Source organism: Chlorocebus sabaeus, chromosome 7 (genome assembly GCF_047675955.1).
Source record: "Chlorocebus sabaeus isolate Y175 chromosome 7, mChlSab1.0.hap1, whole genome shotgun sequence".
In the NCBI taxonomy this organism is placed as follows: domain Eukaryota; kingdom Metazoa; phylum Chordata; class Mammalia; order Primates; family Cercopithecidae; genus Chlorocebus; species Chlorocebus sabaeus.
In genome coordinates, this window is record NC_132910.1 from 109,510,855 (window position 1) to 109,525,953 (window position 15,099).

The 15,099-nt window shown below is 38.7% G+C and overlaps 1 protein-coding gene across 1 annotated transcript in view; it reads left to right on the forward strand.

Moving 5' to 3' along the window:
- ETFDH (electron transfer flavoprotein dehydrogenase) overlaps window positions 1–15,099 on the forward strand; it is a 38,078-nt gene that overhangs the window by 10,955 nt on the left and 12,024 nt on the right. The window contains exons 4-8 of the mRNA XM_008000121.3: window positions 1,921–2,002; window positions 2,430–2,548; window positions 7,633–7,710; window positions 12,664–12,810; window positions 14,716–14,856. Coding sequence (XP_007998312.1) covers window positions 1,921–2,002; window positions 2,430–2,548; window positions 7,633–7,710; window positions 12,664–12,810; window positions 14,716–14,856 — 567 coding nt within the window. The remainder of the gene's footprint in view (window positions 1–1,920; window positions 2,003–2,429; window positions 2,549–7,632; window positions 7,711–12,663; window positions 12,811–14,715; window positions 14,857–15,099) is intronic.

Genomic DNA, 15,099 nt, shown 5'->3' on the forward strand with positions numbered 1-15,099 from the left:
CACACCCAGCTAATTTTTTGTATTTTTAGTAGAGACAGGGTTCCACTATTTCACTGTGTTGGCCAGGCTGGTCTCAAACTCCTGACCTCAGGTGATCCACCCACCTTGACCTCCCAAGGCTCTGGGATTACAGTCATGAGCCACCACACCCAGCCCGTGTAACTCTATCTTAGGGACTAATTATATACTTTTTAAATTAAAAAAAATAATTTATATCAGAATTATAATTTATGATATTAACAAATAGTTTTGTGTAATGCTTTCTACGTGTATTTGTGTAATGGGTATATGAGAAGATAATAACTTGAGAAGACCTTTGAATATTTCTTGGGAGGCATTTTGTATTTTGAGAGTATTTTTAAACTTGTTCTTTAAGTCTTTGTATGATTGTTCTTAATAAAGTAATGATTTCTGGGACAATGCAATATCTAAAGCCAAAGAGGATATATTTTCTAAAGAAACATATTAATATGGCTTCTGAGAACCTAAGCAGAAAAACCACAGGTGTGATATCCAGAGGACCAAGTCCAAGTTTTATTGTCTTAAATAAAATTTGTATGAATTTGGTTAAAATCTTAGACTGTCAATTTTTTCTTCTCTAAGATAGGTTATATTATACCTGTCCTACCTCCAAGATTAGATTATTCAGTGGTTGTGAATATACTTGCAAAGATTTTTAAAAAATATGAATATCATCTGTATTCTTTCCATATGGAATAAATTGAATTCCAAAAATGTCATCTGTGCTCTCCTTTCTGAAATATCAAGCTCCCTTAAACTAGAAATACTTTAATTGGACCCAATCGAATTTATCCGTTCGATATTATATCAGAAATGGATATTATTGAATTAACATTGATATAATATCAATTCTAATAGAAAATGTTTTCCATGTTAAAGCCCTTTATTGCTTTGGCACCTTTTTTTTTGAGAGAGGGTCTCACTCTGTCACCCAGGCTGGAGTACAGTGGCACAATCATGACTCTCTGCAGTCTCAACCTCCCAGGCTCAAGTAATTCTCCCACTTCAGCCCCCTCACTAGCTGGGATTACAGGTGTGCGCCACCACGCCCAGCTAATTTTTGTATTTTTTTAGTACAGACGGGATTTTCCCATGTGGGCTCAAATCCACGGGCTTCAGCCTCCCAAAATGCTGGGACTATAGGCCTGTGAGCCATCACACACAGCCTTTGGTGCCTTTTAACATGTAAACTCAGCAGGTACAATGTCACAACATGTTAATTGTCTTTATCCAAAAGGAAAATAAAATTTCTCTTACCTTTCACCAACCAGGAAGTTTCAACTTAGAGCCAAGCACCTCTCCACAGAGACAAAAAGACATGATGGTTACGTTTCAAAGATGTTTCCAAGACTCCCAAGAGATATATTCCTGGGATACAAAACTGGCAAGAGGTTTATTTAGATTTTTAAAAGATTCCCAGCTGGCCGGGCGTGGTGGCTTATGCCTGTAATCCCAACACTTTGGGAGGCCAAGCGGGGTGGATCACTTGAGGTCAGGAGTTCGACACCAGCCTGGCCAACATGGTGAAACCCTCTCTCTACTAAAAATACAAAAATTAGCCAGGCATGGTGGCAGGTGCCTGTAAGTCCAGCCACTTGGGAGGCTAAGACAGGAGAATCACTTGAACCCAGGAGGGAGAGGCTGCAGTGGGCCAAGATTGCACCACTGCACTCCAACCTGGGTGACAGAAAAAGACACTGTCTCAAAAGAAAAAAAAAAAGATTCCCATACATCTCAGAGAAAGGATTTACAGTGACAAGTTTTCTAAAGGAAATGCCGAAAGAAAATTAGGGGGAAGGTCTTTTTTTGTCATCAGAGTACATTTTATAGTTTTTTATATTTATGTTTACACTTGCAAATATAAACTAAAAACATTTCTTTTTCTTCTTTTATTTCTAGGCTCCACTTAACACTCCTGTAACAGAAGACAGATTTGGAATTTTAACAGAGAAATACAGAATTCCTGTGCCAATTCTTCCAGGTAAGGGATAGTGAATATTCATAGAACTATGGAATTCCACAGCTGGAAGGAACTACATTTCATCTGGCAAAATTTCCTCCTTTCACAGATGAGACCTAAGGCCCAGATATTTGAAGGATTTACTCAAAGCTATACAGCTAGCTGGTGGGAAAGCGGAACTAGAACTCAGTTCTTTTGTCTTCCAGTCTAGAAGAATTGAGATAGCCTTGTAAGCCAAGCAGGAATTTCTAACTTGGTGTTTTAATGTTGTCTGTAATGTAATAAATTAGAACTCTAGGCCAAAATTGTAGAAAATAAGTTGAAGGTGTGACCATCAATATAGCACTTATGTAGAAATACATACTGATTTGAGATTTTAAAGTATTTATGTTTTTGTAATGTCTTATCAATAAAAAGTCAGATTTATAAATTAAGCATATATTTATAGGGCTTCCAATGAATAATCATGGCAATTACATTGTACGCTTGGGACATTTAGTGAGCTGGATGGGCGAACAAGCAGAAGCCCTTGGTGTTGAAGTATACCCTGGTTATGCAGCTGCTGAGGTTTGTATAGTTTTATTTTGTTTTTAATATTTATAGGAACTCCTTTTTTAATAAGTGGAGAATTTTGCAAAGTTGAAGAAATAAGTATTTTTTAAAAGTCAGAGGATTTTAGAATTATAAGATTAGAAGGAATCTTTAAAATATCTAATCCACAGAGTACTTGAATTCCTCATGTTGTACCCCCATCAAGTGATTGTCCAACTTATGATTGATCATGATAAGGGATGAAAAATTGGGGATTGTTGGTAATCTCTTCCTTATTTTGAACAGAACTTATCTACAGTTTTATACTATCCAGAACAAATCTATGCCCTCTTCCAAGGACAACTTTCTAAATATAATTATTCCCTGCTCTCTCTTCCTCCCTACCTTTACTCTGGAATTTTTTCTCCCCCCAGTGTAGGGGTGGTATAGGAGTTAAGGGAAAGGTTTGTCTCTGCCCTCTGAAGGTTCACCAGAAATGAACTGACAATAGAGAGAGTAATAGGAGAAAAAGCATACAGATTTATTTAACATGCATAAGCACAAGAGAATGATGACCCGATGACCCAGAGAGGTCCAAATGCTTATCTACCCTTCATCAGAGGGGAAGGGAAAATTGGGTGTTCAGCAATCTTGAAAGGAAGTGAATGATTTTTAGGGAGAATGAATGCACCCAAGACACAGAAATTAACTTGTAAATGATTCTCTTTGGAATTTGAATTAGCCTGAGAGGCAGGCATGATCTTATGAAAAAGTGTTTGTCTAGGTGTAGTTGCTTTCTTCTGTTTTCTTTTCTGCAATAGATATTAATAGTAAGATTTCAGGAATGGGATGGAAGACCATGTATTCTCTTTGGCAGGTCCAGTCTTAAGGTAGAGAATGGAATATCAGAGAAGAGCCGCATCCAGTGCTTTAGAAGAGATAGGGTTGAAAGACAGTAGGAGGGGAAGGTCAGAGACACCCTGAAGCTGCTGCTTTGGTTTAGCATGCCAGAGTGGCATATTTTAGCCTATCGTTTTCTGAGCCGCAGTAGCAGAAAGGTGTGATACCCTTCCTCACCCATCGTAAGGGTCACAGCTGACACTCTTGTAACAAAGACAGGGTAACAAGAAAAACATAACAAATTTATTTAATCAAAGTTTTACACGATATGAAATCCTTCAGAAATAAAGGCCCCAAAGACCCAGGGGAAACCATTTTCATGCTTCAGTACAATAAGAATGGACAGCCATGTGGAAATGTGATTAGACAGAAGGGTATGATCTAACGGTAGTAGACTGAGAGAGGAAGCCAGGCAAGGCCTGTCTGTTCACATTCTCTTTGGCCTTTCTGTGTAGCATTTCTTCCTCTGAGGTATGACTGGAGCAGAAATCCTCTGGAATGAGAGTTTTCAAGGGGAAAGGGAGAAGTAAGAAAATAACCTTTCTAGGTTTTATAGCCTGTATTAAGGGAGAGGAGTTCTAGTTTCTATGACTCACATTGAGGAAGAGGAATCCTGGTTTCTGTGACTTGCTTTAGGGGAGAAAGAGGAATGGGAGAAGGTAAGAAAGACCTTCTTTCTGAGGTCTTCCACTCTTCCTTCAGTTCCAGGTACTCAGCATAAGGGCTGAGTACCAAGGGAAAACATCCCCCTTTCCCTCTGAAGATTCCTAGAAAAATCAGCTCACAAGAGGCAGGTTAGTAGGAGAAAAGGCATACAGGTTGATCAGCATGCATGAAGAGAATATTACAGAGTGATTACCCTACCACACAATGGGGTACAGTTATATGCCTTTCTTGGTAGGGGAAATGGAGATGGGGAAGTATGGATGACTTTAGGGGGATAGTAAAAGACTTTTAGGGGAATTCAATGGGCTTGAAGAATATACAGTGACCTGGGACAAAGTCTCTTGAGCCTGCAGAGGAGACACTGGTTTCTGACAGAAGCCTGTCCAAGTTTATTGACAGACTTCAGTCATTCTTCCTGCAGTATGAGTTCAGTTCGTGAAAACTCAGGAAAGGGACCAGAAGTAATTGTTTGCTTCTTTGGTAGGCCCATGTTTTAGGAAGATAAGGGAACTTCAGAGAACAGCTTCATCCTGTGTTTTGGGAGAGAGGGAGGATTAAGAGACAGGGACAGTTGGCTGGGGAAGGTCAGAGAGACACTGAAGCTTCTTCAGTTCAGCTTGTCAAAGCACCATATTTTGGGATATCGGTTTCTGAGCCTCAACTTCAGCATGCCAGGGTGCCATACTTTTTAGGGTATTATCTTCTGAGCCCCATTGCTAGCTAGCTTAAATATTCTCAGTTCTGAGCCCCAACACTAGCTTAAATATTCTCAGTTCTTTCAGCCATGACGGTACATAATTTGAGTTTTGAGTTCTTTCAGTATTCTTGCTGCCCACTTCTGAATGGATCCTCTTTTTATCCCCTTTACAAAGTGGCACCCAGAATGAATAAACCACTTCATGTCTAGTGTAGAACTGTTATCTTCTCCATTCTAGAAATGGTCTTCCATTGATTCCCTCAAAGTAATTACTTTTTTGGCAACCACATCACACTGTTGATTCTTATTATGTATTACTGGGGAAATTATTAAAAATAAAATCTTGGCTGGGCGTGGTGGCTCGCGCCTGTAATTCCAGCACTTTGGGAGGCCAAGGTGGGTGGGTCACGAGGTCAGGAGATCGAGACCATCCTGGCTAACACAGTGAAACCCCGTCTCTACTAAAAATACAAAAAATTAGCTGGACATGGCGGCACATGCCTGTAATCCTAGCTACTTGGGAGGCTGAGGCAGGAGAATCGCTTGAACCCAGGAGGCAAAGGTTGCAGTGAGCCGAGATCACGCCACTGCACTCTAGCCTGGGCGACAGAGCGAGATTCCATCTCAAAAAATAAAAAATAAAATCTCCTAGGACCCAGAAGAATTCTCTTCATAAATTATAAAAAGGAAAGAAACAGGCTGGGCGTGGTGACTCACGCCTGTACTCCCAGCACTTGGGAGGCCAAGGTGGGCGGATCACGAGGTCAAGAGATCGAGACCCTCCTGGCCAACATGACGAAACCCGGTCTCTACTGAAAATACAAAAATTACCTGGGCGTGGTGGTGGGCGCCTGTAGTCCCAGCTACTCGGGAAGCTGAGGCAGAAGAATCACTTGAACCAAGGAGGCGGAGGTTTCAGTGAGCTGAGATTGCGCCACTGCACTCCAGCCTGGTGACAGAGCGAGACTCCATCTCAAACAAACAAAAAAAGGCCGGGTGCAGTGGCTCACGCCTGTAATCCCAGCACTTTGGGAGGCCGAGGCGGGCAGATCACGAGATCAGGAGATCAAGACCATCCTGGTCAACATGGTGAAACACCATCTCTACTAAAAATACAAAAAATTAGCTGGGCATGGTGGTGGGCGCCTGTAGTCCCAGCTACTCGGGAGGCTGAGGCAGGAGAATGGCGTGAACCCGGGAGGTGGAGCTTGCAGTGAGCCTAGATCACGCCACTGCACTCCAGCCTGGGTGACAGCGAGACTCTGTCTCAAAAAAAAAAGAACAAAACAGTTTTATTCTTGAATTAGCCTTAAACTAAGACTGTGATGCCTATCACAGGCCAAGACAGAAATCTCACCCTTTTAAATAGCCAGGCAGATACAATCCATTCATTGCATGCATGTTAACTGTCTTTACTCAAAGGAAAAATAAAATATTTTGGTGTTTTTTTTTTTTTTTGGACAAGCAGGAAGTTACAACTTAAAGCCAAACACCTACCCAAATTCCCACAGAGACAGGAAGACAGGAGGCGTCCTTCTTGGTATTCCATTTCAAAGCAATGGCTCCAAAGCCCTAAAAAAGATATTCTTGGAATGCACTTTAAAAAGACTGCCATGTATCTCAGAGAGACAAATAAAGGATTTACAGTTGGAAGTTTGCTAAAGGAAATGCTGAAAGAAAAGCTATTGGCGCTAAGTAAAGTTCGTTTTTTTTTCTGTTTGTTTTTACCCTTACAGTTTGTAAGTCAAATAAAACACATAGGTCCTTGTACTATACTTGCTGCTATAAATTTCTGTTTTCCTAGCCCATATACATGCATTTGGGTTTTTGGACCCAAGTGTGGGATTTTGTATTTCTCCTTGTTAGACATTGTTGACTGGAATCAGTGCCACAGTCACAGGTAGGTGGTTTATAGAATCCATGACTCTCACTTTTGGAATACATACATGAACACTCAGACTCACTTGTATCATGCTTCTTTTTCTCAGGTCCTTAATGATTATCATCAACAGATTATTGATCTCTTTGCCAGGGTTTTTTGAGAGTACTCTGAGCCAAACTTCAGTTTAGTCTCTAGCCATATTCTGCTGCTGATTTGTTCGTTTTCAGGATATCAGATAAAACCTTTATGTATATTCTTTATAGGGAGGTTTCATATCTATTGCTGCTAATCTTTTCTTTTACCTCTCCACTTCCATGCTTTCTTATAATCTGCTGTGTAATTGCATTGTACATTTTGTACTTTACTATCCAACGAGCATTTTCCTTCACAGAGAAAACAGAAACCAAGGGTTACAGACTATTGCTATTTCTCCTCATCAGAATTACACTTTTGACCTATTTTCCCCCTTTTTCTTGCTCCAAAAATAAAATAAACTTTTATCATCCTTGGTCTGTCTTCAGCTTCTCCCTGTTTTGTTTTCTTTATTTTTTTGTTTATTGAAGTCTTCACTCATTTGAGACATAAGCTTTCCTGACAGCTTCTTTCTCTCCACCTTCATGTTCTTCATTTGTTACAGGCCTCCATTTCAGATTCTTTACACATGATTTGACATCTGAAGGGCACTTCTTGTTTAATCTTACTGGTTTCCCTAGTAATCTCTCTAGTAGTCTCCCCTTTTCTTTCTCATCAAGGTTGTGGCATTGTTTTCATTTCCCATTGTGTGAGCTCTGTTCTTTAATACTCTAGAAGGGAGTACCTTAATACATGTCTCTTTATTGCCTGAACATTTTAAAGTCTGTATTTCTGTAATCTAGAGAAGATGTTCACCTTCTAAGAAACCTAAGGCTGTTTACTGTTTTTTCAAGATGATGATGAATTCTAAGGTATTAATAAATTTGTTTTTATCGTTTTTAGGTCCTTTTTCATGACGATGGTAGTGTAAAAGGAATTGCCACTAACGATGTAGGGATACAAAAGGATGGTGCACCAAAGGTAAACCTTCTTAGTAGTTACGTGCTTAACAAACCGACAAACAACAGAAAGAACTGTGTGGGCAACAAAATGAGATCCCATCTCTCCAAAAACAGAAAAAAAAAAATTAGCTGGACTTCATGGTATGCACCTGTAGTCCTAGCTACTTTGGAGGCTGAAACAGGAGGATCACTTGAGCCCAGGAGTTCGAGGCTGCAGTGAGTCATAATCATGCCACTTCATTTCAGCTTAGGTGAGTGACAGAGCAAAACCCTGTCTTAAAAAATAAAAAGAAGAAGAAAGAACCAACTTAGACTCAATAAAGGTCTTGCTACAAACTATACATTAATTATGTGGATGTTCGGAGGCCCAGACAGTTGGATCACTTGAACCCATGAGTTTGAGAACTTCCTGAGCAACATGGCGAGACCCTGTCTCTACCAAAAATGCAAAATTAGCCAGTCTTACCACCCTGTCTCAAAATAAATAAGAATTTTAAAAATTTCAAAAAATGTGGGTGTTAGAATACAGTAATTAATATGGAATTTTTCTCATTAAAAAATATAGAAGCAACTTTGAGCTAACAGTGATTTAGGCAAGTAGTTATAATATGTTTTAAAAATTTTTTAAAGATAATGACATACAAATATACAAACATAAGTCAAAGATTTTATTTCATTTAGTTAAGGAGAGAATCAGTAAGATATTACAACCAGTGCAAGAAGAATTCAAACATAAACACATTTACAGGCCATCAATCCACTTCATTAACGAAATATATCAAATGAAAATAGTTTCTGCAGTTTTTATTTCTCCACAATTTTCATTTCGTTGGACAAGAATCATTTTGCATTACTATCAGTAGGTAAGTAGTGATATACTTTGACGTGTTTGTTTGTTGCACAGGCTGGAGTGCAGTGGCGCGAGCTTGGCTCACTGCAACCTTTGCCTTCCAGGTTCAAGCAATTCCCCGCCCTCAGCCTCCCGAGTAGCTGGGATTACATCTGTGCGCCACCATGCCTGGCTACTTTTTGTATTTTTAGTAGAGATGGGGTTTTGTCATGTTGGCCAGGCTGGTCTTGAACTCCTGACCTCATGATCCACCCGCCTTGGCCTCCCAAAGTGCTGGGATTACAGGCACGAGCCACCGTGCCCGGCCACTTTGACATGATTTTAACCTCTTTTGGTAGATGTAAAACTGATTCTCCACCTCTCATTCAAAATATAAACCTGGATAATTTTCAGATTTTCACATCTTGTATTTTTGAATCTGAAAGCAAAACCATCAGAACATAGAACTGTCACTCTTTGGAAAAGATAAGGAAAAAAATAGCTTGCTGTCCTATAATATGAACAAAACACCAATTAACATCTCAATCAACTGACCTGTCTATTCAGGTTTATTTATTATCCAATTTCCCAACTAGATTATAAGCTCCCAAAGGATAGAGATCCTGGGTTATTCCAATGCCTGGCATAATGCCAGGTACATATTAGGTCTCAGTAAATATTTGTCAACTGATAGTTTATCCTCCTCTCTGCCACTCTTGGAATAGAATTAGGAATCTAGAGTCTCTTCCAGCAGACTTTCTGCTTCTCACATTTCCTGCTTCAAAAGCAAATAGCGGCTGGGCGCGGTGGCTCATGCCTGTAATCCCAGCACTTTCGGAGTCCGAGGCGGGCGGATCACGAGGTCAGGAGATCAAGACCATCCTGGCTAACACAGTGAAACCTCGTCTCTACTAAAAAAAAATACAGAAAAATTAACTGGGCATAGTGGTGGGTGCCTGTGGTCCCAGCTACTCAGGAAGTTGAGGCAGAAGAATGGCATGAACCTGGGAGGCGGACCTTGCAGTGAGCCGAGATCACGCCACTGCACTCCAGCCTGGGCGACAGAGTGAGACGCCATCTTAAAAAAAAAGGCAAATGGCAAATCCTGTTTGGGACTCCTAGTGGTTTAACTGGCCACATCAGAATCATGTGACATCTTGGGGCTCAGCCTGTCCTGCAGTAAGGCCTAAGAAGCTGTTTTTTAACAAGCCTCCAGGGATTCCAGTGCATAGCCAGGTTTGTAAAAACTGTTATACTGCCTCTCAGTAAAAGAACACGGTTGTTCATATATTATGGTTCTTTTCTATATTATGATTAATTATAAATTATATTTTAGTCTTTAAATATTTTTGCATTTAATATTATAACAAAATTGAAGCAATTTTGGTATTTTTAGTATTTGGTATTTCATTTTTGCATGTTCTCATTTGTTCAAATGTGAGTTTATTTCAGGTGGCAGAGGTTGCAGTGAGCCAAGATCGTGCCACTGTACTCCACCTTAAGCGACAGAGTGAGACTCCGTCTAAAAAAATAAAAATTAAAAAAGAAAGAGATATATATATGATTTTTTATGCTTTGCATTTGTAAAAACGTTTATATTTTGTATGTTGCGTTTATGCAGATATAATAGCATAGAAGAGTACAATGGAGTCTTAGTAATTTGAGCCCCAAAATCTAAGTTTTTAAAAATAGTATTACCACAAGGTTAGAGTGGGGAAAATCAAAGATTCTGTTTAATGTGTTGTTCCATTCTCTATTTAGCCCACTGTAGTTAGGCTTTCTCCCTGCCATTTCACTGAAACGGTTCTTGTTAGAGTCACAAATACCTCCATTTTGCCAATCTGGTGGACAGGCCTCTGTTTTCCCTTACTTGACCTTCTAGTGGATGGCACTTGACATAGTTCGATTATGTTTTCCTTCTTGAAACACTTTTTTGACTTGGCTCTTCTTACAGCCTTCTCTTGGTTCCTATCTCCAATATGCATTTTATTATAACAATTCTGATTTGGACATTTTTAAGTGACAGAGGTTAAGTAACTTGGCTGGGGTCAGACACCTACTTAGTATTGGGGCTGGGATTTAAATACAGGCTGTGTGGCTCCACGGCCTGTCCCTTGAACACTAAAGGGCATGTTACCTCTAAGAAGAAACAGAAATATGTGAATTAATATTTTAGTTCATACAGATTGAATTGTTTTATAAGTGGTTCTGGGGAAACTCTATATCCATCTGGAAGCAAATAGAGTTGGACCCCGGTCTGCTGGTTGTTTCTTTCTCGTGATTTAAAGATTTAAAACAATACAAATCAAAAGGAAATCTAAGAGATGAAAGTTAACAATCTAGGGGTAGGGTAAGCCACCCTACAGCAACAAGATACTAAAAACCTGTTAAAAAAAAAAAGAAAGACAACCTTTTTTAACTTAATATATAAAAGTTAAACACTTCTGTATACCAAAATATACTATAAAGTCTGTAAATGTTTGACTCTCTGTAATATCAAGGAGTACTTAAACATCGACAAGAAAAAAGACAACACATTGGAAAAATGGGTAGAGTCTAAAATATTAACAATTCATAGAAGAACTCAGTGACCACTAATCATAAGGAAAGATACTTAAATATGTTTTTTTCAGAGTCCAGAGGTTAAATGTCATTTCTTCTAAGAAGACTTTCCTGTTCACTCAATCTGGAATAGCTGGCTTCTGTTATTCTCCTTTGCAATACCCTCTGCTCTCTTTCATGGCACTTAAACAATTTGTAATTATATACTCATGTATTTATTTAATGTCTGTCTCTATGGCTAGTCCAAAGAAAAGGAACATATCTTTTTTTAACTCATCCATGTATTCCCAGTGCCTAGCACAGAACCTGGCACATTGTAGGTATTCATTCACTATTTCTTGAATCAAAAAGAAAAGATGCTCAAAATAGTAATCAGGGAAATGCAAATTAAAATAGTATTGAGGGCCAGGTGCCGTGGCTCACGCTTGTAATCCCAACACTTTGGGAGGCCGATGTGGGTGGATCATCTGAGGTCAGGAGTTCGAGACCAGCCTGGCCAACATGATGAAACCCCATCGCTACTAAAAATACAAAAACTTAGCTGGGCTTGGTGATGGACGCCTATAATCCCAGCTACTCGGGAGACTGAGGCAGGAGCATTGCTTGAACCCTGGAGGCAGAGGTTGCAGTGAGCCAAGATCGTGCCATTGCACTCCAGCCTAGGCAACAAGAGCACAATTCCGTCTCAAAAAAAAAAATTAAAAAATTAAAAATAAAATAGTAGTGAGTTATCACGACACCTGATACACTAGCAAAAATGTAAAAGGAACAGTTATATCTGTCACTAACTGTACTATAGGGAAAGGGTCTTACATACTACTGATGGAAATATATTCATTGCTTCAGGCTTTTTGGAAAGTAATATGATAATATCAATTTAAAAAAGTAGATGTACCCTTTGATCTAAGAGGGCCACTCCTGGGAATCTATCTTATAGGAATAAAAGCACCAATATTGTATGTGTATACAGGTGTCCCTTAGTGTGTACGGTAGATTGGCTCTAGGACCCCCAAGTATGCCAAAATTCATGCATACTCAAGTCCCAAAGTTAACCCTGCAGAACTCACATACATGAAAAATCAGTCTCCATATACTCGGGTCCCACATCCGGTGAATATTGTATTTTCAATCCTTATTTGGTTAAAAATAAATTCTTGTATATGCGAACCCACACAATTCAAACCCATCTCGTTCAAGGATCAGCTCTATATTCAATATATATTCAAGAGTGTTTATATCTTATAACATTGTTTTTGTTCATACATAAACTGGAAAGAGCGAATGGCTATTATCCATTGGCAGAGGAGCTGGATAATCTATCCTGTCTCTCTACCTGAACTCCTACCTAGCCATTAAAGAGAAAGAGTTGAGCTCCACAGTGACTTGAAAAGATTTCCATGAGATATTTTAAGTGAGAAGAGTAAGATTATATTATTCTATATATTTACTATGTGATTCTTTATATTATACATTTGCACTGTCTCTTCCACACCTGAATCATAGTTCAATTTAAATCTGATCAAAATGTGAATATATTTTAAATTGTCAAATGTTGCCATTTAACACGTTTTTGCTTTTCAGGCAACATTTGAGAGAGGGCTAGAACTCCATGCTAAAGTCACAATTTTTGCAGAAGGTTGCCACGGACATCTAGCCAAGCAACTATATACGAAGTTTGATTTGAGAGCCAATTGTGAACCTCAGACCTATGGGATTGGACTGAAGGAGGTATCCGGGTTTGTTTCTGTAATTTTAATTTCGAAAGATGGAATTTAAATTTATTTGTATTATCAGGTAGTTTGTAATACTGACTTAACTTTAGTTATATTTTTTCATTGTCTTGAAATGTTCATTATGACTAAAACTTGGGATATTTTTCAAGGGGCTAGAAGATAACTACTGATCAAATTCTATTATTGGTTAAGTTAGTTTTACATGTTGGAATTGTTGTATCAAGTGTTGCTTGAAATGAATCTTGAACTTGTGAATATTTGAATCTTTTTTTTTTTTCATTGTAATGCCATCTGCCCTGTTAGGATTGCTCTTGTTATCCATATGCTGTTTGTAGGATGACCACATCCTACAAAGCATTATTTTTTCAAAATGGTAATGCGAAGATAATTTTGTTTATGAAATACACACTCAGCCATAGTATATTAATCTGCAGCCTAAAATTTAATTAGGTTATGTATTTTACATTTTCTCAATTTATCCATTCTCTAGTCTTGTTTTCCCAAATCCTAGGCTTATTAGAATGTAAATGTAAAATTTTCATTATAACCCTTTTGCTTAAATATTGTTGTGGAGCTAGCAATGGTGGCCCACACCCATAACCCAAGCATTTTGAGAGGCCAAGGCAAGATGATTGCTTGGGTCCAGGAGTTCAAGACCTGCCTGGGCAACGTAGTGATACCTCATCTCTACTAAAAATTTACAAATTAGCCAGGTGTGGTGGTGCACATCTGTAGTCTCAGCTACTCTGGAGGCTGGTGCAGGAGAACCACTTCACTTCAAGAGATCAAGACTGCAGTGACCTGTGATCATACCACTGCACCCTAACTGGGTGACACAGTGAGATCCCATCTCTAAAAAAATAAAAAATACAGTAATTAACAACAAAAACTTTATTTTAGGTTAAATCTCAGAAAGGTTCAAAGTCTATGTAAAACTAGATTCGTTATATTCTGAATAAGGGTTTGTTTTGATAGATTGCACATCATGTCTGATTGCACACAATATTATCTGATTTTTAGATAATATTTCAGATAGAAATTGTTCAAAATTTAAAATTTACCAGTCTGAAAAGAGGGTGAACAATTTATTTCAATTGTGGAAGGCAGGGCAGAGGGCATAAATTACTTTGTTGGAGAATACATGTCTATTACAAAGAGAGACCTAAAGTGTACATTAATTTTTACATGGTGAACATACCCTTGTGGCTGTCACCCAGATGAAGAAAGAGAACACTACCAGTACCGCAGAACTTTCCCTCAGCCTTTCAGTAGGATTTCCTGATTTCCTATAATTGTATAAAAGTCTTTACCAATTTGAGAATCTATTTAATGTCTTTAAGAGTTCATAAGTTTTCTGACCTGTTTCTTTACTCTGGAACTCATGCTGCAGTTTGATATAATTTTCTTTGATATTCTAGGTGATCAACCTGCATTTTATTTATTTATTTATTTATTTTGAGATTGAGTCATGCTCTATCAGCCAGGCTGGAGTGCAGTGGCATGATCTCGGCTCACCGCAACCTCTGCCTCCCGGGTTCAAGCAATTCTCATGCCTCAGCCTCTGGAGTAGCTGGGATTACAAGGCATCCGCCACCATGCCCAGCTAATTTTTGTATTTTTAGTAGAGATGGGGTTTTACCATGTTGGCCAGGATGGTCTCGAACTCCTGACCTCAAGTGATCTGCCCACCTCAGCCTCCCATGATGCTAGGATTACAGGCGTGAGCCACCGTGCCCAGCCGCCTTTGATATTTGAAGTAATTTTGTTGTATACTTATATTACAGTTTTTCACTTGTAATTTTCATAAATAAGACATTAAACCTGGCAAGTTTTCTGCATTGTGGTGACATAAAAACATTTTTAAAATACTACAGGACCTATTTTTTTTGTTTGTTTTTAGTTATGGGTTATTGATGAAAAGAACTGGAAACCTGGGAGAGTAGATCACACAGTTGGTTGGCCCTTGGACAGACATACCTATGGAGGATCTTTCCTCTATCATTTGAATGAAGGTGAACCCCTAGTAGCTCTTGGTCTTGTGGTAAGTTATATTCCCATTATGGAAAATTCTACTGCTAAAGTTATATTACCATCAGTGTTATAAAATAAGGGTTTTGAATCTGAAGACTGTAAAATGCTTATCATTTAAAGCGTACTTTCTAATTTTATCAATATGTAAAGTGCTTCTGGCTGCTGTGTCATTAAGTCTACTAAACACACGTAGCAATAGTAATAGTAGCTGCTACACTCCAGGCACTATGCTGGATGCTTTTCTGAGATTTCT